We start from the raw sequence: 27,673 nt of genomic DNA, 5'->3' as shown, positions 1-27,673 counted from the left end.
GGGCCACTCCCGCAGCATATGGAGGTTCCCAGGCTAGGGGTCTAATCGGAGTTGTAGCTGCCAGCCTATGCCACAGCCACAGCCACGCAGGATCCAAGCCGCGTCTGCGACCTACACCACAGCTCACGGCAACGCTGGATCCTTAACCCACTGAGCAAGGGCAGGGATGGAACCCGCAACCTCTTGGTTCCCAGTCGGATTCGTTAACCACTGTGGCATGACGGGAGCTCTGTATTTTCTTTTTTTAAAGTTTTATTGAAGTATAGTGATTTACAATGTTGTGATAATTTCTGCTGTACAACAAAGTGTCTCAGTTATACATGTATAGGCACGTCCCTTCTTTTTCAGATTCTTTTCCCATATAGAGTATCACAGAATATTGCATAGAGCTCTCTGTGCTATAGAGCAGGTCCCTGTTGGCCCATCGTTCCGTATACCTCAGGGTGCATACGCCAATCCCAAACCCCTAGTCCATCTGTCCTCCCGCACCTGTCCCTTAGGGTGGGGTGTTATTTACATTGGGTGACATTATAATTCTTCATTGAGTGAAGCTGTCTTGTCTAATTCCGCCCATCAAGTACCTCTAAACACCATTAATTCTTCCACTAAATGCCATTAATTTCCCGCCAGTCATCGGGACAACCAGAAATACCCCCTTGCATTTCTAAAAGCTCCCTTAGCTTGAGGGGCTGGGGCTCACTACATCACGTCACCCCTCGGTTGAGAATCACCGGATTAGAAAAGGTTAACATTTATTTATTTATTTTGTCTTTTTGCCATTTCTTGGGCCGCTCCTGCGGCATATGGAGGTTTCCAGGCTAGGGGTCGAATCCGAGCTGTAGCTGCCAGCCTATGCCACAGCCACAGCAACGTGGGATCCAAGCTGCATCTGTGACCTACACCACAGCTCACGGCAACAGCCGGATCCTTAACCCACTGAGCAGGGGCAGGGATCGAACCCGCAACATCATGGTTCCTAGTCGGATTCGTTAACCACTGCGCCACGATGGGAACTCCCAGAAAAGGTTAACATTTAAATGAAACCTGAAATATAGCCTGTTGAAAAATCAAGGATTGCTTTCACAACGTGAATCATGCAATTCATCTGTTTTATGTTCCTTTCTTAACTGTTCAGTAAAATATTGAAAGTGCATTCTGGAAAAGAACTGTCTGTGATGAAGATAAATGCCTTCTCTGAAAATCTCAACATGTCAGATATATGAAAAATCACTGTGGATTTGATTTTCTTCCGACTTCCTCTTCCCTTGTATGAACTGTAGATTTTTTTATAATGATTTTAATTTTAGCTGGTTTACAGAGTTCTGTCAATTTCTACTGTACAGCAAAGTGACCCGGTCACACACACATACACCTTCTTTGTCTCACCTTATCCTCCATCATGGTCCATCATTAGTGACTAGATATAGTTCCCTGTGCGCGACAGTGGGATCTCACTGCTTCTCCACCCCAAAGGCAATCGTTTGCATCTCCGAACCCCAAACCCCCAGTCCCTCCTCCTCCTTCCCCCTCCCCCCTGGTAACCACAAGCCTTGAACGGCAGATACAGATTTCATGCTATTTGAGTCTTGAAATGACCTAAGGGATTCAGCAAATTCAACTCTGCTCATATGCTACATAACATAGGGAGGTTATTTAGCCCACGAAGGTCAAGATTAAAACAGTTCTGCTTTCCTTACCCGGACTTCGTCTTAAGATGGACTGTCGGACAACATCAGTGCCCAGGACATTGACTTGCTTGAAACGCTTTGCTTTTTCTTCAAAAAACCATTCGCCAGTTACAGTCCTTAGCTGCCTACTCAAGGGAGAAGAGAACAGTAAGAAAACTTGGCCAAAGGACAAACTCTCAAAAATCCCTAATTAAGTAAAAGATAGCCAGGTATCTATAGAGTCCATCTCCATCTTTGGATTATTTGATGGTGATTATAATGGCTACTATTAGTTGAATAGGTACTAGGTACTAGGTACTTGCTCACTGTTTTTCGTACTTAATATATTTTTTCCACATAACAAGCCCTCGGAAACATTATCATCCCCATTTTAGAGATGAAGAAACTGAGACTTAGAGCAAGAAAATGATGTGCCACACAGGTAAAGCCGGGATCCGATCCCAAGCAGTCTGGTCTATGGCTCAAGTTCTTAACCACTGCATTAGTGGGTAGATAATCTGTAGTGGAAACAATGGGAAACAAATGAAGATTTTGAATTATAAAGGGGCCATGATCAGACTCTATTTTAGGGTGACGTCATGATGTACCATGATGACTGGGTTAGAGTAAAGAGAGAATGGGGCAAAGAGACCGGTTGGCCATGGCAACAGTCCGGGAGAGGGATGGCAAGACCCAAGCCAGGGCAATGGCAAGACTAACAGAGAGGAGGAGCTAAATTAAAAATATGGGTGGTAGAAGGACCTGTCTGCCTTTCACAGTCAATCGAATGTTGAAGGTGCAAAAGAAGGACCTTTGAACAATCACACCCATTTGCAATGATTACACAAACCCTTTATCCCAGTTACACAGGCCTAGTTACCATTCTTACAACACGGCCCGTGTTCATGAACTACTACTGTCCCACCCCCTCTATGGAGGATTGTAATAGAAGATGAGGTTGAAAGATAGGATTGGGTCACATAATGGAAATCTTTGAATGTCATGCTAAGGAGTTGGAATGCCATTTGGCAAGTAAGGGGGACTCCGGCAGTGTTTTCTAAATTTCAGGTTGGATCACATAACCTCGGAAACACTGCAATGGAGAGAAACCAGAAGCAGGCAGGCCAATGAGAAAGTTATTGCAACAGATACCATAGGAAACGATGAAGATGGATAGCAAGGGAGTGAGGAGTGAAAAGAAAGATAAAGATACTTTAGGGCACTGAGGATGAGAATCAGCAAGATCGGTGATGAGTCTGACGTGGTGGCTGAAGAAAAGCAGCTTAGAGTCAAATAGAGATTTCTAGTCCATGAGATTCAGTAACTGATTTGACTGTGAAATTAATGAGCGGATCTTAAATAGTAAAAAAAAAAAAAAAAATCACTTCAGAAAAATAGGTCAGTTTTTCTCTGCAGCTTCCAGCTTACACCACAGCCACAGGCACGTGGGATCCGAGCCACATCTGTGACCTACGCCACACCTCACAGCAACACTGGATCCTTAACCCACTGAGCGATGCCAGGGATCGAATCCGTGTCCTTAAGGATACTAGTCAGGTTCGTTAACGGCTAAGCCCCAACTGGAACCCCTGAAATACTATTTCTGAACATAGGAAACAAAGGTAAGTTATCTACGAAATCCAGCTCAACTACTAGGGGAAAAAAATGAAAATGTCATGCTTGGAGCAAATTATTCACAGAAGGACCATAGTATGTACTGCTCAGATTTACTCTCAAGTGGCTAGATTACCTGTTGAGAAGCAAGGATTACTGGATTAGTTCCAAAGCTATAAAAAATATACCAAACCTAAATACTTGGATGGGCTAAATTATTGCTGGCTATATCTCAAGTGATCTATAGACTCATATATCATTGTTTATGTTGGAAATTCGGGTAGCAAATGTGCAATTATAAATTGTCAAGGTGCTGCCTCCAGATTCTTGTCCCTTAATTACTCAATCCAATGCCAATCTAGGTACTGCAGGGGCTGAGCTGTACAGAGGGAATTGAAGTTACTCATCACCTGACCTTAAAATAGGGACATGGTCCTGGGTTATCTGGGTGGGCGCAAAGGAAGCAGTGAGAGGGGAGGATGTCAGAGAAGGGGAGGTGGTCAGATGCTGAGATGCTGCAGAAGGGGGACTTAGAAAGATTACAAACAAGAGACTCTGAGATGCAGAGGTCCACATGCATGGACCAGAGAGTGAGGGCTCTAGGAGCAAAGGCTGGCTCTTAACTAACAGCCAACAGGGAGATGGGAGCCTCAGTCCTACAGCCACAAGGAATGAGAACCTGCCCACTAAAATCGGAGTGGATTCTTCCCAGAACTCAGCTAGCTGATACCTTGATTTGTTGTGGCTCAGCAGATTAAGGACACAACGTTCTCTTTGTGAGGACACACGGGTTCGATCCCCAGCTTTGCTCGGTGGGTTAAGGATCCGGCATTGCCGCAAGCTGCAGCATAGGTCACAGATGAGGTCTGGATCTGGCATGGCCGTGGCTGTGGTGTAGGCCCTGGCTGCAGATCCCATTCGACCCCTGGCCCAGGAACTTCCAAATGGCCTAGGTGCAGCCGCAAGAAGAAAAAAAAGAAAGATATTTGTTTTAATATTCAACTCAGGAAATGATTTGCCTATGTTGGAAAATTCAGAGGAGCAAGAGGGCAGAAGTAGGCAAACTATATAGCTTGTGGATAGAATTGACTCCACTGTCTCTTCTGTAAGGCATACAAGCCAGGGATGGTTTTTACATTTTAAATCGTTGGGGAAAAGCACCAATAGAATAGTTCACGACATGTGACAATTATATGAATTATACTCAAAATTCAGTGTCTAGTAAGAAAGTTTTATTGGAACCCAGCCACACTCATTTGTTTATGTATTGTCTCTGGCTGCTTTTCTGCTCCTACTGCAAGTTTGAGTAGGTGTACCAGAGATCACTACAGCTAAAATATTTACTCTCTGGCATTTTATTTTTTAAAACTTTGCTAACCTCTGCAATAGGACAAGGGATTTACACAAAAAGAAACAAGAAGGAGTTCCCGTGGTGGCGCAGTGGTTAACGAATCCGACTAGGAACCATGAGGTGGCGGGTTCGGTCCCTGCCCTTGCTCCGTGGGTTAACGATCTGGCGTTGCCGTGAGCTGTGGTGTAGGTTGCAGACGCGGCTCGGATCCCACGTTGCTGTGGCTCTGGCATAGGCCAGTGGCTACAGCTCCGATTAGACCCCTAGCCTGGGAACCTCCATATGCCGTGGGAGCGGCCCAGGAAATAGCAAAAAATAGACAAAAAAAAAAAAAAAAAAAAAAGAAAAAAGAAAAAGGGGAATAATACAGATCAGTGATCAAAGAACACCCGAGAGTGGCATGCCCAAGTCTCAGGTTGGGGTTTTTTGGGTATGCTTTTAGGATATAGGGTGAGGCGGACAGCACCTCGGTGGCAGTTTCACATATGACAGGGGAACGTGGGCCACATCACGTCTATGCGTGCCAGGAAATCGGCCTCCATATCATCTTCAGCACATACACCTAGAGCTGCCAACACCTAACACAAACAAGATCTTCCCAGAATTGTTAGTCATGATCCCTTACGATCCATGTCAGAACAGTAAACTGTAATCCTTCTATTTGCTCGACTCAGATAAGGCCTTGAGTCATCTGTCATTTCAGAACTCTGTCACATCAGAACAATCTCTTGGGATTATGCCTTTGCCACCTTCTCAGGTGCTGGAGGTAAATGGAAGGCTCAGCAGAAGAACAGGAAACTAACACCGAGTGGGTATGTGCCCTGCACCCCGTCATGTGCCAGGCACTTTATACAGGATATCCAGAATCCTCACTCTAAGCCAGAAAACAGCTGGATTTCTCCATCGGCAGAGGAGGAAATCGAAGCTCACAGAGGTTAAATCACTTCCCCGAAGTTGTAAAAGGATTCTGGCAAAAAACAGGATTTATGCTGACAGCCCTTCTTTGCATGTAGCAAAACTGTCCAAAAAGAACTTGTAGTTGCCAGCTGCAACAAGGCTTCGAGGAAGCGTGAAAATCTGCAGATGCCGAGGAATAATGTTTATATGATGATGGTGTGTGTGTGTGTTTGTGTGTCTGTGTTGGGAGTAAAGTAACAGGGATAAAGGAGGGGTGAAAGAGGAAAGAAAATAAACATGACACCCACTCTGAAACTGATATCCCTCTCTGCCACATCAATCTAACATTTCAGAAATACCAGGCTTGTTAAAGACGTTGTGTTTCCAATACACGTCACACTCTGAAGAATGAGTTTGACTGAAATTAAGTGAGTGGGAGTCATTTGCCATGAAAGATGACCTAGTATTCAGCATTTGCTAGGCCCTCCTTTTCTTTAGCATTAAACTCCTGGGACTTCAAATTTTGCCTTCAAAGCTTATTTACATCTACAATCAATCAAGTTACGTTCTACTGAGATTTAGAGAGGAAACACAGGTAGTCTTATCCTAAAAAAGAAGAATGACCAAAAGGTTTGTTTTCCTCCTTCATCTTCTATTAGATATGCTGAAGTAAGACGAATTTTTTTTTTTTTTGTCTTTTTAGGGCCACATCTTCAGCATATGGAGGTTCCCAGGCTAGGGGTGGAATCAGAGCTGCAGCTGCCAGCCTACACCACAGCCACAGCAACACCAGATCTGAGCCACATCTGTGACCTACACCACAGCTCATGGCAAGGCTGGATCCTTGATCCACTAAGTGAGGCCAGGGATTGAAGCTGCATCCTCATGGATGCTAGTCAGATTCATTTCCACTGAGCCATGGTAGGAACTCCAAGATGAGATTTCTCATTTTTCATAAGGAAACAAATTAGAATTATTTATAAATTTATTCATTACACATCAACTATTTATTGCACTCCTATATGTGTTAAGCCCTGTGCTAAGGCTAAGAGTACAGACATGAATAAGACAAACTAGGACCCTGGCCCTATGGAGATGATGGCATATATTTCTTTCTTTCTTCCTTTCCAATAGGTCAAGTAAAAAGAAATCCCTAGACATACGATGGTAAAACTGTAGAACACTACAGATAAAGAGAATGTCTTAAAAGTAACTAGAAGGGGAAAAAACAAATTACATACAAAGGAATGATAATTAGAATGACAGTTGACTTTCAACAGAAATAATGAAATCCAGGAGCCAGCGAGGAAAAAAAAAAAAAAACTATCAATCTAGAATTGGATATCCAGAGAAACTACTGTTTAGGAAAAAGGGTGAAATCAAAAATTTTTCAGGAATACTTGCTGTGGTGCAGTGGGTTAAGAATCCAATTGCAATGGCTCAGGTTGTGGCAGAGGCTTGGGTTTGTTTGATCCCTGGCCTGGTGCAGTGGTTAAAGGATATGGAGTGGCCACAACTGTGGCATTGGTTGCAGCTGCAGCTCAGATTCAATCCCTGGCCTGGAAACTTCCATACGCCACAGGTGTGGCCATCAAAAAAAAAAACAAAAAAAAAACACTGTACTTCAAGAGGAAGTAAAGTAGATGAAGAAAGAAAAAGGAATGGTGAAAAATGAAATTGCTAAAACATGTAGATACATTTAAACAAATGTTGATCTAAAACAAAAATTGTATCTAAATTGTGGAACTGAAAATAAGCAAGGTCTAAAACATAGGACTAAATGTATACACAAGCGAGGGTGAAGGCATTTCGAATGTAAGAATATCAAGCTCCTTTTACTGATTAGAAGAAGGGGAAAACTAATGATTTCTGCAATTACATATAGTTGTTTCACAATTAAATACAAATAACCACTAAAAATAAAAACTCTTATACTATCTGCCTAGGAGAAAGGATAAAATAGAATGAGAAAAACATAGTATTTCAATCTACAGATGATATAAATAAAAGCAAATATTACAGCAATCACAATACAAATATTATAGTAATTACAATGAATATAAGTAGACTAATCTCCATAGTTTAAGAAAAAATAGATTAAACTTTAAAAACCATATATAGCACTTATGTACAGCATGTATACGTACATACACATATATTATGCATGTAGCATATATGTAGAGCCAATATTTAGATACATCTAACACATAATTTAAAATAGTATACATGCAGGAGTTCCCATGATGGCTCAGCAGAAATGAATCCGACTAGGATCCATGAGGATGCAGGTTTGACCCCTGGCCTCATTCAGTGGGTTAAGGATCCGGCATTGCCGTGAGCTGTGGTGTAGGTCTCAGACGTGGCTTGGATCCCATGTTGCTGTGACTGTGGTGTAGGCCCACAGCTACAGCTCCGATTCGACCCCTAGCCTGGGAACCTCCATATGCCACAGGTGTGACCCTGAAAAAAAACAATAGTATACATGCTACATAGACTCTCATCTTAAGCATATGGACACAGAAAGGTTGAAAAGCGTCAAATTATATATATATATGATACCATGTAAACATTAACCTAAAGAAAGATGATAGCATTGTATTAATAGCAGACAAAATAGACTAAAGGCAAAAGCATTTCCAGAGATAAAGGGGGCCATAAGAAACACCTTCAAGTCAGTAAGGAAAAGACTAACAGCTTAACAGAAAATTGGGCAATACATAGTCATATCCCAGAAAAGGAACCAAAAATGGCCAAGAAACCTATGAAAAGATGCTCTGCCTCATTAGTAATCAGCAAAATTCAAATTAAAATCATAGTAAGATATTCACTTACAGCTACCAGTTGGACATCAATGAAAATTTTTCAGGAGTTCCTGTCGTGGCGCCGCGGAAATGAATCCGACTAGGAACCATGAGGTTGAGGGTTTGATCCCTGGCCTCGCTCAGTGGGTTAAGGATCCGGCATCGCCATGAACTGTGGTGTAGGTCACAGACGTGGCTTGGATCTGGTGTTGCTGTGGCTGTGGAGTAGGCCAGCAGCTGAAGCTCCGATTGGACCCCTAGCCTGGGAACCTCCATATGCTGCAGGTGTGGCCCAAAAAAAATAAAAATAAATAAAATAAAATTTCACGATGCCAAGTGTTGATAAGACTGTAAAGGAAAGGAAACTTTTATACAATGGTGGTGGAGTTTAAATTGGCACAATGATTGTAAAAAAACAAGACAAAACAATTTAACATTATCTTACACTGCTGAAAATGCTCATAGCATTTGCCTTACAGTTTCAGTCCTGGGTGCACTCCCTAGAAGAGTCTTCTTAAACATTTAGGCAGAGGTCACAGCTGGATGCCAGAAGGGAAGGGGGTGAGGGGACTAGTGAACTAGGTGAGGGAGATGAAGAGATATCAACTCCCAGTTACAAAACAAATGAGTCAAGGGGATGAAATGTACAGCATGGGGAATACAGTCGATAATAATGTGCTATCTTTGTATGGTGACAGATGGTAACCAGCCTTACCTTCTGTACCAGGAACTAACATAGAGCTGTAGGTCAATTAGACTTCAAAAAATAAACAAACAAACTCATAGAAAAAGAGACCAAGTTTGTGGTTACCCAAGGTGGGGGGTAGGGGAAGGGGGAATCAGAAAGAAAAAAAAAATGTTTTATAGCACAATTCAGAAAATAAATACACATAGACATATATATGTATACTTACATATATATATAATTATATGTATACTGACATTTTCTAGTCTATTTCCTTTTTAAAAAACTGCTGGTCATGACCCACCAATGGGTCATAACCCACAGTTTAAAAAATCCTACCCTAGAGAACTTCTTCTACATGTTTGTTAGGCTGTTATATATAAGAATATCACAGCAGCATGTTTTTGGTACCACTATATAACTATAGTAATATAAATATCTATCAACATAAAAATAGATACATTATAGGATGATAGATGAGAATAGATATATATGATATATATATATACACAGATGATAGATACATTATAGTGAAGATGAATGGAATGATATTCACATAAATATGGATAGAGTGCACCCAAAAGGTTGAGCTAAAGAAGTTGCAAGAATTCACAGTGTACATAGTATAATTTCCATTTCTATAAAACTCAAAAATGAAAAGTTAGAAAAAATATTACTTAAGGGTACAGCCAAGTACAGTAAAAGCATATAATAAAGCGAGGGAATGAAAAATGCAAAACAAGGATGCTATCATTCTTTTTTTTGCCACACCTGTGCCATACGGACATTTCTGGGCCAGGTATGAAATCTGAGCTGCAGCTGCGGCAATGCTGGTTCCTTTAAACCCACGGTGCTGGGCCAGGGATGGACCCCACACCGTCACCAAGACAACACCGAATCCTCAACTGGCTGCACCCTACTGGGAACTCCAAGAATGCTCACATTCTTCAAATGGGTGATGAATACAGATATTCTTTATTATTGTTTAAATAGTACAAGTAGAATGTCTTCTTATATCTGATATCTTCACATTAAAAAAAAAAATCCCTCTAGTCTATGTAGGTATTAAGATCTGAAACCACAGGGAATAAAGCTTTCCAAAAAAGGGGGAGGGCTCTTGTATCTGATTAACAAGTGAATGATTGGAAACAGCATGTCAGGGCACCCAACACAGCTTCCTACCACCCCCCAAATCTGTGGGTCACTGTGGGATTATTCTGTGGTGCATCTTGCCCTTGTAACTAGATTACAGAAATGTGTTAAACCAGGAGGGGTTTTGAAATGACTACGTGGCGACTGTCCACACCCATGAGGCCAAAAGATCACGAGGGACATAATTATGATTGAACGGGTTCAGATTTTTGTTCACTGCAATGAATGAGAACACATGCCATGAAGAACCATGTGGCTCCCAGAGACAAGGTGTTTGAAAGGACTTAGGATAAGGAGCGGGAGTTATGTTAGGTAATTTGGGGGAGAGAGCAAGGCAACAGGAACTGGCTCTCGATTAGGTGGTATCAGGACGCCGGGACAATGCTATGAGTGGTCTCTCAAGTTTTATCTAGAAGGCAGGCAGACTAGAAAAAGGCATTAAGATCGGTAAGGAAGTACTTGGTGGCTCACATTAGCCAAGAAAGGAGGAAGCTGCATACTTTGTGGCTTGACCAGCCACCTTGTTTTGGTCTGTGCTTATACAAGATTATGAAGTGTTCCTGTGCTGTTTGACTTCATCGTGGTTGCAGAGCGACCTTGGGGAGACGCCGGTGCCCTGAGGTCGTTTCATCCTCCAGGAGAACTCCGCAGCCTACCTAACACCATCAAGGGTCATATAAATGTCGGACCTGTTTCCAGATGTCAGAGGCTGCATTTCCCTTTCTCATAACACATCATTATACATTCCCTGTCGCACTCTCTCAGTGTATGTTCCAGCCACTGATAGATACCACCATCTTTCAAGATACCGACAAGACTCCTGTTTCATCTATTTCAGTAATCGCGACCAATTCATCAAGAGCAAAAACTCCAGGTTCCTCCTTTAAAAAGACAAAGACTCTCACAAGGACACGGAGCAGCATGAAATGTCACCACATGGCATGAATATAAATAAGATCAGCTCATCAACATCATAGTAGAAGTATTTCAATTTTTGGTTCCCTGTCAGGGTGCTTTTATCTTTTGGGTCTTTCTGAATTCAACCAGGGTGCTAATTAGAAAAAAAGGAGCATTATGGCTGTCTTTGTGTTGAATGAAGACTGCCTCAGCTAACATCATCATGTGGAATTTTGTAGGTCTCATTAAGATAGCAACATGAACTAACTGGCTGTGTCAGGGTCCCTTTCATTCTGTTTCTATAGAGCTGGTTTTAAAACCAGACCAACAGCAGCCAACTTGTTAGAACCGGAAGGGGCTGGAGAAAATGTCAAGGGCTGCTCAGCCCATTGTAACAGGTACCTCCCTCGATCAGGCTTTGCTGTAATCGTTTTCAGTGCTGCAGCAATAAAATCTCTTTACTTTTACCCAATCCAAGGTAAATGACAATAACGGTTGTGCTTCCAACTGATTAGAGAATGAGTCACTTTCTGACTCATCTCATCTCGTAGAGGTCAGGGTGGGAATTTCAATTTTATGGTCTATTGAACACTGAGACAGCCCACTGGCACTGCGGCATTCTCTGGCAACAAATAAATGGCGTTCGCTGCCAATAAAATATCATTCACGCTTCCTTTTCGAAAACCACTCCATGAATAGCAAACAAGATACTTCCAACATTGACAGATAATCTCTGAGATCACACAGACTAGCAGCTGGAATATTGGAGAAATAATGGTTTCTGTTTTCAACTTTAAAAATGAGGCGGGATGTTGTTTATATCAAATTAAACACTCATCATGTAAATTTCCAGCTGTCACAGAAGCTACAACTATAAGTTGCTGACGAAGACGTATAAAAAGCTAGAGTTCCCTTGTGGTGCAATGGGGTAAGGATCTGGCACCGTGGCTGCCATGGCTTGGGTTGCTGCTGTGGTGCGGGTTCAATCCCTGGTTCAGGAACTTCCTCATGCTGCAGGTGTGGCAAATAAACAAACAGAGATACAAGAAGCACACACTGAAAGCTCTGTTTCTTCCTCAGGACATTTTACTGCATGAATATGGAATTTTCTGTACTGATGGGACAATGATATCTTCCTCCTTAGACTATGAAACTATTGAGGGTAGTCCATATTTTCGTCATCTTTGTATCCTTACCCCTTAGTACTACCAACAGGTTAGTGATAAATGCTGTAGGAAAGATGGATGGATGGGTCAAAGAAGAGATCAATTGGACAAGTGGGTGGTTGGGTTTACTGTTAAGTCACTGTTATATCAACAAAAGAAGTACAAGTGATTCGGAACTTTGCTACTGATGCATTAATACCTCTTAAGGAAGACACAGAACTTTCAATTTATTGTTTATTTTGATACCCTTCTGACAACAACTTGTCTTATATCTTTCTGTGTCAGCGGGAAGGTTACTCAGTTTAGAAGGCAAATGTATTTAGCATGGCATGTGTGTGTGTGTGCGTGTGTGTGTGTTAATTCCAAGCTCCTGACAGAAGAAAACCACATTTGTTCCGTAACTTGCTTAAGTCTGAAATGCTTTAAGTGGGATCCTGCCATCTAATCATTTATCCATTCATTTGTTTATTCACCCATCCATCTAATCAATTTAACAACTATTCACTGGGTTCCTACTATAAGCATTCTTTCAGGCACTGGAACTACTTCATTGAACATTGTAGAGAAAATCCCTGCCCTCATGGTTGTGAAGCTTATATTCTAGTGGAGGAAGAAAGATAATAAACCAGACAAGTAAAGGATATAGCATATAAATGTAAAGGGGGAAAAAACACAGGATGGGGTTATATTAGTTTGGGTAGGTTAATTTCCATAATTGTAAACAACGTCGAAATTCCACTGACATAACACATTAAACGTTTCTATGTATATAACCTAATGCTGATCTGACAAGACTTAAGGGAAATTCTGTGTGAATGAGACCTGCAGTTCCCATCAATACTAACTAGCAGATGAGGTGATAGCAGAACTTTCAATGAGCAATACATGAATACACAACCCCTTGGGTCTTGTATTGAAAAGTATGCGTCAGTAATTACAAGTGGCATTTAGAAATTAAAGACAAAATTCCTCTCCCAATACAGAGAAGCCCGAGGCAACTCCTGATTGATTGAAAGGCTCATGAGTCACAGTCCCTAGTTACCCGTGTCTGAGCAAACGAAGGTCTAGGTTGTAGAGAAGAGGTAAACAGGAATGGAATAAAAAATGGAAATGATTAAATATTAGGGATGAAATAAAATAATACTGGATAGGAACTGGAGAAATCGTTTTTGCGAAATTCCTTATAAGTCCTCAGACTCTCAGTCATTTGTTAAAATTCCATTTCCTTCTTCGTTGCCCTGAAATGGGAAATGTCACCTTGGCAGAGTCTAGTAAGAAAAGAGGTGGGTGAAAAAAACAAACTTTGATACTTATTCATTTCTAGTCTATGAACACACATTTTAACCTCTTAAGTGTTCTTATTTCCACTATTTATAATACATAAAATCAATTGCCTCTCTTATCTAACAGGTATATGTTGAGACCTTGTACGGCTATTCTCTAGAAAAAAATGTGATCCAAAAACAGATCAGCTCCCTCTCGGGGACCAAGGCTCCAATTGTGAAATTAGCTCAAATCCTGACTTGATTAAGGTAACCTTGAATATTCAGAGGCCCTATCCTATTTCCCTGCTAGGAAAAAAAAAGTACATTCTCAGTCGACACATATTTTTATACAATCTCACTAAAAGCTTCACAATTTTTCAAATAGGGTCGACTATTAAACAACATGAGTTTGAATTGCACAGGTCCACTTAAACCTGTATTTTTTTCAATAAATACATACTAGAGTACTACACAATCCATGGCTAGTTGAATCCAGGGATATGAAACTATAGATACAGAGGGCTAAGTATAAATTATACACTGATTTTCAACTGTGTGGCAGGGGGAGGGGTCGTACCTGAAACCCCCGTATTGTTCAAGGGTCAACCATAGTTGGTTCATCAATCAAAAATTACCAGGTTTATAAGAAAACAACTCAGTCTCATAAGGGATGCAGATAACAAAGCTATTAATTCATATACTTTAAAATATTTATAAGTAATTTATACAAGAAATTACAATAAAAGTAAGACAGTCAACAAAGAATTAGAAAACATGACAAAAGCAAAATGAAAATTCTAAAATTGCAAAAGACAACTGAATCTATGAATTAAGTAGAGGAGTTTAACAGCAAATCAGACATAGAGAAAGACAGGATTAGTGAATTGAAAGGTAGACCAGACACAAATACACAAAATGAATTCAGAGATATAAAAGTATAGAAAATATGCAAAGGAGTATAAAAGATATATGGAAGGTATTGAATTGAAGTAAAATACATATTTGGAGTATCTAAAGTAGAAGAGGGAGAGAATGGGGAAAAGTCAATATGTGAAGAGATATGACCTGAGAAATTTTCAAATATGACAAGAAGACATGAATAGATGCAGGTTTAAGACACTCTAGAAACCCCAAGATGGATAAATACAAAGAAAATCACACTTAGCTATGGTATAGCAACAGTTAAAAATCCAATGGCAAGGGTAAAAATATTAAAAGCAGTCAAAGAAAAATATTTCCTTCCAAAGAGCACTAATATATTGACATCTGATATTTTTAACAGAAACCTTGGAAACCAGAAACCAATGGAATAATATCTTCAAATTACTGAAAGTTAATAACTTCTAACCTAGAACTCAATAAACCAGCAAAAACATGTTTGGAATTAAGAGTGAAATAAAGGCATGCTAGGAAAAATAAAAATTGAGAGTATTTATCAGTAGGAGAACTACACTAAAGGGTACCCTTTAGGCAGAAGGAAAATTATTCCAGATAAAAACACAGAGATGTACTAATAAAGAATATAGAGCAATAGAAAGGGTGACTATGTAGTAAATCTAAGTGAATACTGACTATAACATGGTAATATCTTGTGGGATTAAGTATGGCACAGATTGAATGTGTTTCCCCCCCCCATAATTCATAAGTTGAAACATAGTTCCCAATGATGGTATTTGTAGGTGAAGCCTTTGGGAGGCGATAGCTCCCTTGCCCTTTCTTGCCATGTGAGGGCACAGTGAGATGTGCCCTGTCTATGTGCCCTGTCTTCCTGTCTCTGAACCAGGAAGCAGGCCCTCACCAGATAACAAATGTGCCAGAACCCTGATCTTGAACTTCCCAGTTTCCAGGACTGTAAAAAATAAATTTCTGTTGTTTAAAAGCTACCTCGTCCATGGTATTCTGTTACAGCTTCTGGAATGAACTAAGATAAACAATATATATCTATAGGTATAAATACATGTGTGTGTATATACAGGGGTACCTAGATATAGATAGATGTGCAGATATTTAAAATATACAGTGGTAGCATCAGGAGGGGAGTAAAAGGAATTAAAGGGTTTTATGGTCCTTGTATTGTCTTGAAACAACCAAAGGTACTAATTAATATTGGGTTTTAACAAGTCAAGGATGTATATTATCATCTCTTGCATAATCTTTATATGAATGACCAAAAATGTATAAATATTAGAGGAGATAAATAGAATACTTGGACAACCTAAATGAAGGCAAATAAGTAGAGCTAAAAGAACAGAATAGATGGGACAGAAAGAGACCGAGTAAATAGGTGGTTGATTTTAAGTAAAATATGTGAGTAATTTCATTACTACAAATGGAATAAATATCCTAATTAAAAGCCAATTGTCAGATTAGATTTAAAACGTGTGCACGCAATTATATGCTGCTTATAAGAGACTTATCTTAAACATAAGGACACAGAAAGGTTGAAAGCAAAGGATAAAGAGGATTTACCAAACATACATCAACCAAAAGAAAGCTGTTGCAACTGTACTAATTGCAAAGTAAACTTCAAGGAAAAAAATCATAACTAGAGAAAAGGAAGGACTTTTCATAATTATAAAGGTTTCTTTACATCCATAAAAATCTCACAATTCTAAATATTTAAGCACTTAAGACTTTAAATCAATATATATAGAGATATAAAGCAAATATTAAACTAAAAGAAAAAATAGAAGATCCTCAATCATTATTGAGAGGGGTTAGTACATATTTCTCTCAATATCAGATAGACTATGTAGATTAAAAAAATCAGTAGATATGGAATATTTGGACAATACAATTAACAAAGATCATTAAAAGACATAAATCAGTACAATTAATTAAATATCGAATATAATTTAATTCAATAAAATAAACATAGATCATTTTCTTTCAAGGAAATAGGAAACATATGACAAAACTGCCCATTTTCTGGGCTGAATTTCAAAGACTGAAATCATACAGAGTATGTTTTCTGACCACAGTGGAATTAAGCTAGAAATCAATATCAAAAAAGGATACAGAAAAGCCCCATGAAATTATAAATTAAGAAAGGCAATTATAAATAATTCACAGTTAAAAAAATGATGATACTAGAAATTAGAAAATATAATGAAATGAATATGATAAAAATAACAGATTAAAAAAATGTGTGGGCTGCAGCTGAAAACAAGAAAATTCATATTCTTAAATGTATATGTTAAAAGAACAAAGGCTTAAAAATCAAGTATCAAAACATCTGAATGAAAAAATTATCAACAAAAAATAAATCCAAAGAAAGAAACAAGAAAGGAATCAATAAAAATGAAAACAAATATGCAATACAGTAAGAAAAAAGAAACATTAGAAAAGACGATACAATTGTGTATAAATAAGATCTGTTAAGTGCTACAGAAACTGTTATAATTAAGTGAATTTAAAAAGATTTTTAAATATAAGGTTAGACTACCCAAAACAATTGTGTTTCTACACATCAACAATTAGAAAATAGGAGTTCCCGTCGTGGCAGAGCAGAAACGAATCCGATTAGGAACCATGAGGTTGCGAGTTCGATCCCTGGCCTCGCTCAGTGGGTTAAGGATCTGGTATTGCTGTGAGCTGTGGTGTAGATGGTAGACTCTGCTCAGATCCTGCATTGCTGTGGTTGTGGCATAGGCCAGCAGCTGTAGATCCAATTCAATCCCGAGCCTGGGAACTTCCATATACCACAGTTGCAGCCCTAAAAAGCAAAAAAGAAAGAAAGAAAGAAAGAAAGAAAGAAAGAAAGAAAGAAAGAAAGAAAGAAAGAAAGAAAGAAAGAAAGGAAGGAAGGAAGGAAGGAAGGAAGGAAGGAAGGAAGAAAGAGAATTTGAATACCATAGAATGAATAAAACAAGCCTGGTATTTGTTTTAAAAAAAAAACCCAAAAACTTAATATACAACTACCATATGATCCAGCAATTCCACCCCTGGGCATCTATCTGGAGAAAATCATAATTCAAAACAATACATGCAACCCAATGTTCACTGCAGCACTATTTATAATAGCCAAGACATGGAAGCAACCTAAATGTCCATCAACAGAGAAATGGATAAAGAGGATGTGGTACTATATACACAATGGAATATTATTCAGTCATAAAAAAGAATGAAATAATGCCATTTGCAGCAACATGGGTGGACCAAGACATTATCGTGCTAAGTGAAGTCATTCAGAAAAAGACAGATATCGGAGTTCCCATCGTGGCTCAGTGGTTAACGAATCCAACTAGGAACCATGAGGTTGTGGGTTTGATCCCTGACCTTGCTCAGTGGGTTAAAGATCCGGCGTTGCTGTGAGCTATGTTGTAGGTCGCAGATGCGGCTGGCATCCTGCATTGCTGTGGCTGTGGCATAGGCCAGTGGCTACAGCTCTGACTGGATCCCTAGCCTGGGAACCTCCATATGCCACGGGAGCGGCCCAAGAAATGGCAAAAAGACAAAAAGACAGATATCATTTGAGATATATATGGCATCTACAAATATATGTGGTATCTAATAAAAATGATACAAAAGAATTACTTATAAATCAGAAACAAAACTCACAGATTAAACAACGAATCTTGTTAGCATAGGTGAAACCATTGTGGGGTGGGAGGAACTGGGAGACTGTGAATAACATATACACACTACTGCATAAAACAGATGATTAACTAGAATCTATTACATAGCTTAGGAAAATCTATTCAATTGTTTGTAATAGCTTACATGGGAAAAATGGATATATTTATATTTATGACTGATTCACTTTGCTGTACCCCTGATACGAATACAATATTGTAAGTCACCTATATGCCAATAAAACTAAAATTTAAAAAAATTAAGTTTGAAAATACTAAAGGCCAATAATAGCCAAGGCATTTTGAGCAAAAACAACTAAGTCGCAAGTCTACCAGATATAAAACTTTATTATAAAGCTACACTAATTAAAATAATGTGGCACTGGCACAGTGTTAGCCATATAACAGAGAGGTCAGAAATGACACTTGATTTGGGAAGGTGACAACGTACCGCAGTTGAAAAAAATGATGGTCATTTCAATGAATGTTCCTTGGTCAAGTGGATATCCATATTAAAATATAAAAATGAATCGCTAACTCACAGGATAAGCAAAAATCAGTTCCAAGTAGATTGCAAGTCAAAAGGTAAAAGCTAAAACACTAATAATTATAGAAGATGACATGGGAGAACCTTTTCATCCTTGGGGAGTTGGGCGAAGTTTTTTGTTTTTGTTTTGTTTTGCCTTTGGCTGCGCCTGCAGCATGTGCAAGTGGGCCAGGGATTGAACCCACACCACAGCAGTGACAAAGCTGACCCCACTAAGGCCACCAGGCGACTCAAGTTTTCTACATTTTTTTTAAAAACAGGATACAGAAAATAATCCCACACAGGAAAAGAAAGATGGTTGCTTAAGGAAATCAAGCATGGATTTGGATACTTAGGTATCCAAAGAAAGTAATGAAAGAACTTAAATGGTTCATTTCTTTAGAGCTGCTTATCTCAACTGAGTGTGGCAACAGAGTATGAATTGCTCAAATGAGGATCAATTTGATGAAAAGGATAGGAAAAAAATAGCAATGGTTAAATAATATACTCCTAATATAGGCATCAATAGAACACAGTCGTGCTCATTCAGAGAAGCTGGAAATGGAAGGTCACTCACTCCTGCTACTAAACTACCCACTTTTCCTCCTAAGACAGCCTCAACTCCTCTAAGAGGATGAGTTAGTGACGGTACAAGAGAAAGCAAACCAAACCAAGTACACGGGATGTGATGCCAGCATCCCTCGCCTCAACTATAGGAAAGAGGGGCCTTGAGGTGACCTTATTAGGCGCCTCCCAGAACAGATGAGATGAAAGGACCTTGAGAGGGAGCAAACAAACCAGTTTAATTCAGGGGGAGAGATCTTAAAAGCATGGAGTTCAGGAGGCCCCAGGAAGAGCAGAAACTTCCCCCTGCTTGGATTCCACTTTGACTCAACTTAGGGAACAATGATTCTGGATCTGCATCCTGCCCAGGACAGCCCCACAGGCTAAACACGGAGGACAATGAAAAGGCTCGCCCCCCTCCACCCTGTTTCCAGAAGCAGGTTTTGAGGAAATGCAGGAACTACTCCAGCTGATGTGGAGAGCAGACTGGAGGTTGCATCCTCAGTTTGCCCGTCACCCCGAATGCCTAAGAATGTCTCAGGCCCACAGTTTGTACCTTCCGAGAAGCCATGTGGAGCCAAATGGGGCGCTAAGAGAAGAGAGCACAAGAGTGGTTTTTGGATGCAGAAAGAGACCACATTCTGTGAGCCTTCCAATTTCACTGTGTTTTATAGGTTTGTTTTTTTTTTAAATACTGTTGTCTTTGTCTCACACCCGCCCCCTCCATCCCACCTTGCCAAGGTATGGTTGGGCTAAACTCTCTATCCCTACAGTGTATATATATATTATACATAACTTTATATACATATATATATAAAGAATATATTAGATACATTCTCTTTTTGTAGTTAAATGTTTTTCTACTTTTGGTTTAGTGTTTCAACTAAGTCAAGAATTTCTGTGTATGCTTCTATATTGAAATTTTTCAGTCAATGCTTTGTGGAGATAGAATTCCCGTAACATAAAATTCAGCCTTTTACAATGTACAAGTCAATTTTTTTTTTTGGTACTTTCACAGATTTGTGCAACCATCACTGCTATTTAATTTTAGAATATTTGTTATCACCCCAAAGTGATTGATCCCTATATTCTAAACTCTCTTCGACTTTCTTGCTGTCGCCACTCCAAACCCTTGAATCATCAAAGTTGACTTCCCACACAAAGGCAAGAAACTCACGCGACTTTGGCACAGATGATGCACCTCCAGCTGCCATCAAGGCTGGAGACCCGGCACTGGGCACACACTCTCAGTGAGCAGGCTGGGCACGGGTCTCCTCGGTCGAATATTAAACCCAGGTTTCTCTGACAGTGAGCACAGACTCTGCTGGTCTCCTGTTGAATCTTCCCACTTCTACGTTTTGCTTCCAAGAGTTCATTTTTCAGCTTCCTGGAAGAAGAGGGGTAGCAAAAATCACTTCAAGCAAACAAACCAGGAGTTCCTGTTGTGGTTCAGTGGGTTAAGAATCAGACTAGTATACATGAGGACATGAGTTTGATCCTTGGCCTTGCTCAGTGGGTTAAGGGACTGGTGTTGCCATGAGTTGCACCGTAGATCACAGATGCGGCTTGGATCCCATGTTGCTATGACTGTGGTGTAGGCTGGCAGCTACAGTTCCAATTCAACCCCAGCTGGGAACTTCCATATATTGTAGCTGCAGCCACACAAAAAAAAAAAAAAAAAAAAAGAAAGAAAGAAAGAAAGAAAGAAAAGAAAAGAAAAAAGAAAAAGAAGAAAACAAAAACAAACCAGAGAGAGAAGCAGAGCTTTCTTTATTTAAGGAATATTTTCATTTGGAAGAACATTTCAAAGAATCAAGAAGTTAAGAGTCAAATTACTTTCAAAAAATGTACTTTCTGGAGTTCCCATTGTGGCTCAGCTCCCAATGGGATCCACATTGCCTCAGTGAGGATTCGGATTTGATCTCCTAGCTTTGCTCAGTGGGTTAAGAGTCCAGTGTTGCTGTGGCTGTGGTGTAGGCCTCAGCTGCAGCTCCAATTCGACCCTGAGCCCAGGAACTTCCATATGTCACAGGTTCAGTTGTAAAAAGAAAAAGAAAAAAAAACACGTAATTTCTCTCTCTCGAATTAATAATCTTTTGATATTAATAGTTGAAAACCAATGTTTGTTTTACCTTTGAATTTTGCTATCTTCCCCTAGCACTACTATTTTGCTATTAGTATTTATTTACATTCTTTTCTAACTTCTCCAGGGTATCTTTGATAACATAACACTGGAACACAACCCCACTCTACAGGAATGCACAATACCACGTTCTTTACTTGCCTAGATAGATCACGTGAGGCAAGAGTGTGAATCCAACTTGGCAACATGGGCACTATCCTTGCTTGATCCAACAAAGATCAACAAAGAGTTTGTTACAGAGCCATTGGCCCACCATTTCAGATGGAAACACTTCTGCTTAGCCTTTGAGAATTTCCAACAATTTCTACTGATCCGTGGGCTTTGCTGTCAGATACGCCTTTGTTTGAATCCAGGTTCCATCATGAATTAGCTGCCCAACCTTCAACAATAATTTACACACTCAACTTTGGTCTCCATTTCTAAAATGGGAGTAAGAACATTCTCATGTGACTGTTTTTAAGATTAAACAAGATAATATATGCAAAGATACCAGCATGATTCCTGGCACAGAGGCACTAAATGAATGCTATTTCCATGTCCCTTCTTTTACTACCTGACATGTGATCTATTTATAAACACTTTAGAAAAGAGCTTCTCAGTGTATGGCCCTTGTTCTAGGAGCATTAGCGTCATCTCAGAGCTTGTCAGGAACACAGAATCTCAGGCTCAGGCTCCACCTCACACCTACTGGATCCGATTCTGCATTTGCACAAAATCTCCAGGTGTTTAGAGTCTGAGGAACACAGCTCTAGAGCATTTATTCTCAAATCTGACTCAATACTGGACTCACTCGGGAAGAATTTTTTTTTAAAAAAATACTGATTTCCAAGTGTCATCCCCACAGTTTCTGATACAGTTGGTTTGAGATGTAGCCTATGCAATGGTATTTTTAAAAGCTTCCTTATATATGCTAATATATGGCCAGATTTGGAAAACACTACTCTATAAGACAGGTTCATTTCTACTTAAATGCTTCACAGACATGCAATTCCTTTATTCATCCAGCTCCAATCCCTTCCTCAATAGAATATTTCTACATTCCAGAAAACAAACATTCCAGAATCACCCCACACATCTCATACTACATACATTTGTGGTACTGTGCTTTGTTATACCCAGCTAGATTAGCATCTCCCCAAAGGTAGGAATGATGACTTTGGTTGGCAATATATACTGCTAAGGACCCAATTCTGTGCTAGATTATAAGGCACTTAAATGTTTAAAACTATTGATTATCTCATTAGGGCCTTCAGAGTAATCTGTGAGGTGTTATGAGTCTCATGTTAAAACTGGTAAGTAGTAGAGATAAAACCAGAAACTAGGTCTTTTACTTCCTAGTCTAATGAGAAAGTCATTAATGGGTAATTTTTTTTCAATGGCCACACCCACAGCATAGGCAAGTTCCTGGGCCAGGGACTGAATCTGGCAATGCCAGATCCTTTAACCTACTGTGCTGGGCTGGGGATCAAACCCACGCCTCCACAGCAACCCGCTGCAGTCGGATTCTTAACTCATTGCATTACAGTGGGAACTCCTAAATGGGGAATCTTTTAAGTGAGGAATAAGGTTTCCAAAATTTGTGATTCACTATCTCATTCATTCACCCAACGAGCATTTATTGAGCACCTATTGTGTGCTGGTCATTCTGGTGTTCAGATACAAAAATGAGTCAAAACGGGACATCGAAGGGCTCCCACTATCTGTGGTGCCAGTCAAGAAGAAGACATCTGGGAGTTCCTGTCGTGGCGCAGTGGTTAATGAATCCGACTAGGAACCATGAGGTTGCGGGTTCGGTCCCTGCCCTTGCTCAGTGGGTTAACGATCCGGCGTTGCCGTGAGCTGTGGTGTAGGTTGCAGACGCGGCTCGGATCCTGCATTGCTGTGCCTCTGGCGTAGGCCGGTGGCTACGGCTCCAATTCAGCACCTAGCCTGGGAACCTCCATATGCCGCGGGCGCGGTCCAAGAAATAGCAGCAACAACAACAACAACAACAGACAAAAAGACAAAAAAAAAAAAAAAAAAAAAAAAAAAAGAAGACATCTGAACTCAAATGACAAGAACCCAGAACACATGCTTTTCTAATCCCCCGATTTAGAGCTTACAAAGCATCCTTATGTGCTTTTTTCCTATGAGCAACTGGCTCGTGAAATTGAGGGTAAGAAAAGCTCCACACAATTTACCTTCAAAAACTCGTAAAAGCTACAAGTTTTAAAATAACAAGATGAGCTCTCATTGGAAGACTGCAATCACATTTTTTGCATGTGTTGGGATTTTACTTTTCATTTTAAAAGTTTTATTAAAATCTAGCTGATTTACAATGCTATGATTTCTGCTCTACAACAGAGTGATTCTGTTAAATATATATACACACACACCCATTCTTTTAAGGACACAAATGAACTTATTTGCCCAACAGAAACAGACACACAGATTTTTGAAAACAAACTTATGGTTACCAAAGGGGACATATGGGGGGGTATGGATTGTGGGTTTGGGAATGGCATATGCACCCTGTGGTACATGGAACGACTGGCCACCACGGACCTGCTGTACAGCACAGGGAACTCTACCCAATATTATGTGATCATCTATATGGAAAAAGAATCTTAAGACTATAATAATATCATCTGGAGAATCATAACAGACTTTTAAACGCCTCAGGGCACTCAAGAAATAAAGCAGGGCCTACTCAAAAATCTGTAACAATTCATGCAACAAGGAATAAGAAACAAAGTGATCAGAATGAAGAGAACAAAGAACAATCCTAGACTGTAGTTCTATCCCAGGAGGCTGCTGGGCCAAAGAACAAGAAACTAAGAGAATGGGGTATTCCAGGATGCTCCAGCGGCAAATTCTCTTCTAGAAACAAAATTCCATGATCAGAGGCCTAAGTTTAACCATTTAGTAGCTCCTTAAACTAGAGCAGGTGAGACCACTTGGAGAAATTATGGCCATAAAGTCAAACACTTATATTGACATTACATTTCTTTCTGTTCTATTCACAGGACTTTATTTAGCAATCAGCTTTCACTTAGCTTCCAGTTCTAGCGTCTGAAAAGACTCGAGACTCAATATAAATCAGGCCACAGGAAAGCAAGAATTGAAAGGCCAAATGCACCAACTGGGGAATTCTTAAGGCAGCTAATTGTCCACGTGCTAACTGTTCCACATGTTCTGAGAGCCATCTCTGAGATATGTGGGGAAAGCTGGGCAGAACTCCATAGGCTGACACAAAATATTAAGCAGAAAGAAAAAAATACACAACCTAAAAGTTGAGAAATGAAGGTTTTTTGATGGACTTTCCGAGGACTGAAGCCCGGAAAGCAGCCTCTCAGGGAGCTCTGAGGAATCGCCCCCTAGAGGTAAGGAAAGAGCCAGGATACACAGGAATTGCACAGATACCAGGTAAGTGATTCTAATTTAAAGACCATGGGTTCAAGTCCCGATCTGGGTTCTGGCTAGGTTCAAGTCCTAAGTGCTTTCATTTTCAATACTGGGTATCGCTGGGCATCCCAGGTAATCTCTCTGGGTCTCAGTTACTTCAACTTCAAAAAGAAGATGGTAATTCTTTCCCTATCTTCCTCCGAGGGGGTTTGTGAGAGCCAGAAGCAATTAAGAATGGGAGTGTGCTTCGTGAATTATAGAGGCCTTTAGGATAGGAAGCCGTAATTATTCAAAAGAGAACGCGAGGAGGAAAAAAATGTACAGTGTTGGATCTGCTAAGAGTAAAGTCACATTAAAATTGGCTAAGACTGAGACCAAATACACTTCAAAAAAGTAATGCAAGCCTGAGAAAACTATAGAGCACTCTCAAGGATTTCTAGAACTTTTTCCATCTTCCTTAATCTCATACCTACACTTTTGTTCAGAAAGCAAAACTATCTTGATTCCTGAAAATATGAAAAACCTCACCATTTTCTTTGTCCTCATCTGAAGAGAAACAAAGAATATGGGAGATGGATGCAAAAGTGTAGTTGAGATAAATATGGCCCCAAATAAACTGTTAGAAAGAGAATACAAAGAAAAAAAGACAAAGAAAAAAAAGCTGTTGAATACATTTAATTCCACCTAATACCAATTTTCATTTGAGATAAACTCAGGGTGTTTAAAACAAACTGATAAAGCTGATAAAACTCAGTTAAATAAAACTGATAAAACTCAGTTTTATTTTTTTTAAGTTACCTTGTTGCTACACAGATGCATGTGAATTCATGACTTACATGTAGCTGAAATCTTAAAGAGATGAGCTATCTCAACTGTTGTTGAATGATAGAATATTTTCATTTCTATATTCCGGAGATATATTGAATTCATTTTTTTTCTATCTCATCATCAAAAATATTCAATGTGTTACAAAGACTGCTTGCTTTAGCACTGCACAGACACATTCCTTTCAAGAAATGGAATTGCTTTCATTAAAATTCCTGTCACTTGTGTGTGGCCTTATTTTTCTTTTGCTACCCTGTCTAGACCCAACTGTATTGAACACTATTTTGCATCAAATAAGCTAGGAATTTTAGAATGGAAGCAATTCGCTGCCTGGAATAGGAAGCCATAGAAGCTTCACAAAGCTTCTTTGATTCCTGGATGCCTTGAAACAATCCCAAATCTCATCCAGAAGAACACATCAAGGCTCAAGAGAAACAATGAGCAAGCAAGGACTACACAGCGGTCCAGAGCATAAGGCTTCTGAAGTCAGACTCCCTGGGTTCAAATCCTGGACTTGCCACTTACGTGTGACTTTAAGAAAATTACTTAACCTTTCTGTGTCTCAAGACTTGAAAAGACCTAACTTCCCTGTCTCAAAATACTTTCTCTGTTAAAAACAAAACAAAACAAAACAAACCCACAGTAGTTCCAGTCTCAGGGGTTGATAACAACCCTTAAGCATTAAGTAAGATGATGATATCATGAGTTTTAGCATGGTGTGAGCACAGCTTGGCACACAGCAGTTGTGGAATAGATAATTCTGGTATGTCTCCCAATATGCGGTCTCCGTTTCTCCATTAGTGGAACGTCTAGCTAGGCTCATGGCCACTCAGAGTAAAGACTGCATGTTGCTCAGCATCCCCTGCACTTAGTTTTGCCATGAGACTAAATGTTGGCCAAGGTAATGTGATCGAAAATCACAGAGGCAACCTCTAGGTCGTGCCTCTAATGGGAAAGGGTACCCCCTGCCCCTTGATCCCAGAGGCTGGGGTGCGAACAGAGGGGTGAGCCTTCTTGGATCAAGAGCCAAACCCTCAAGATGGTAGAACCACAAAAGACAAGGTACCCAGACCCATGCTATCATGGAGCCGCCACGACAATGTCACAAAGCTGCCAACCAACCCTGACTTTTCCATCGGAGAGCAATGTATTTCCATCTTGTTTAAGCCATCATGTTCATGTGTCTCTGCTACCACAGCCAAACCTGTTTCCCAACAAGCACAAAAAGAACTCAGTAAATATGAGCTCTTTTTTTTTTTTTTTTACTGTCTACTTGCAGAGATGCTGCTATCAGATTCTACTTCAGCCTCCGCTGCAGGGCCTGCAAGCTAAATTCTTGGCTAGAGCTAGAGTTTCACATTCCTTTAAGAGAGCAAAACCACAGTGACAGATGAAAAATACTGTCAAGCCAGAAACAATGAGACAGAAAGCACTTGAAACAATATATGTAGACAGACCAATATTACAGCGGCCTGATGCTAGTGGCTACATGCCTCCCAGCATTCCTGTCGTTTATTCAAAACGAGAGGCAACCACATTAACACGGGGGCTATTGCCTATTTGTCCAAGGGAAACCCAGGTGTGAACAGACCTCCTGTCTGTACTCTGAGTATAAAACTATGACTTTTTTCATTGTGATTGTAGCATCTACGTGCAGAACCTCTGATGAAAACCTAACGATCACCACACTTAGCCACAATCATGACAGGCACTCTCTTTTACGTGTCATGCTCTTAAACATGGACAGCAACCCAGGAGAAAGACATTATGATTCTGATTTTGGAGATAAGAAAGTGCAATCTCAAGTTCCCATTGTGGCTCAGTGGTAAACAAACTGACTAGTATCCATGAGGATGTGGGTTCAACCCCTGGCCCTACTCAGTGGGTTAAGGATCTGGCACTGCCATGAGCTGTGGTGCAGGTCACAGGTGTGGCTCGGATCCAGCATTGCTGTGCCAGTGGCGTAGGAATTTCCATATGCCATGGGTGTGAACCTAAAAAAGAAAAACCAAAAAAAAAGTAAAAAGAAAGTGGAATCTCAGAGAGGAAGTGCCACAGGGCTACTAATTAATGCAGTCAGGATTCAGATCCTGTTTTTTGTATTCCCAAATCTATACTTTTCCCCTCACCAGACTTCCCTCATGGCATCACCAACAATTAAA

The 27,673-nt window shown here is 40.0% G+C and overlaps 1 protein-coding gene across 46 annotated transcripts in view; it reads right to left on the bottom strand.

Annotated features, from left to right (window-relative positions):
- Positions 1-27,673, bottom strand: part of SYTL5 (synaptotagmin like 5) — a 304,058-nt gene that overhangs the window by 125,847 nt on the left and 150,538 nt on the right. For all 46 annotated transcript variants that reach the window (XM_085007654.1, XM_085007642.1, XM_085007629.1 and 43 more), the window contains 2 exons: positions 20,337-20,546; positions 1,698-1,813 (listed from right to left, as the gene is read on the bottom strand). In XM_085007654.1, coding sequence (XP_084863780.1) covers positions 1,698-1,813; positions 20,337-20,546 — 326 coding nt within the window. The remainder of the gene's footprint in view (positions 1-1,697; positions 1,814-20,336; positions 20,547-27,673) is intronic.

Source organism: Sus scrofa, chromosome X (assembly GCF_054392235.1).
Source record: "Sus scrofa isolate SSC_HxYL_T2T_F1_AM1 chromosome X, Sscrofa_HxYL_maternal_Yorkshire_Landrace_v2.0, whole genome shotgun sequence".
NCBI classification, from domain to species: domain Eukaryota; kingdom Metazoa; phylum Chordata; class Mammalia; order Artiodactyla; family Suidae; genus Sus; species Sus scrofa.
Note: the sequence above shows the minus strand (reverse complement) of the source record. Positions and strands in the feature narration are given on the sequence as shown.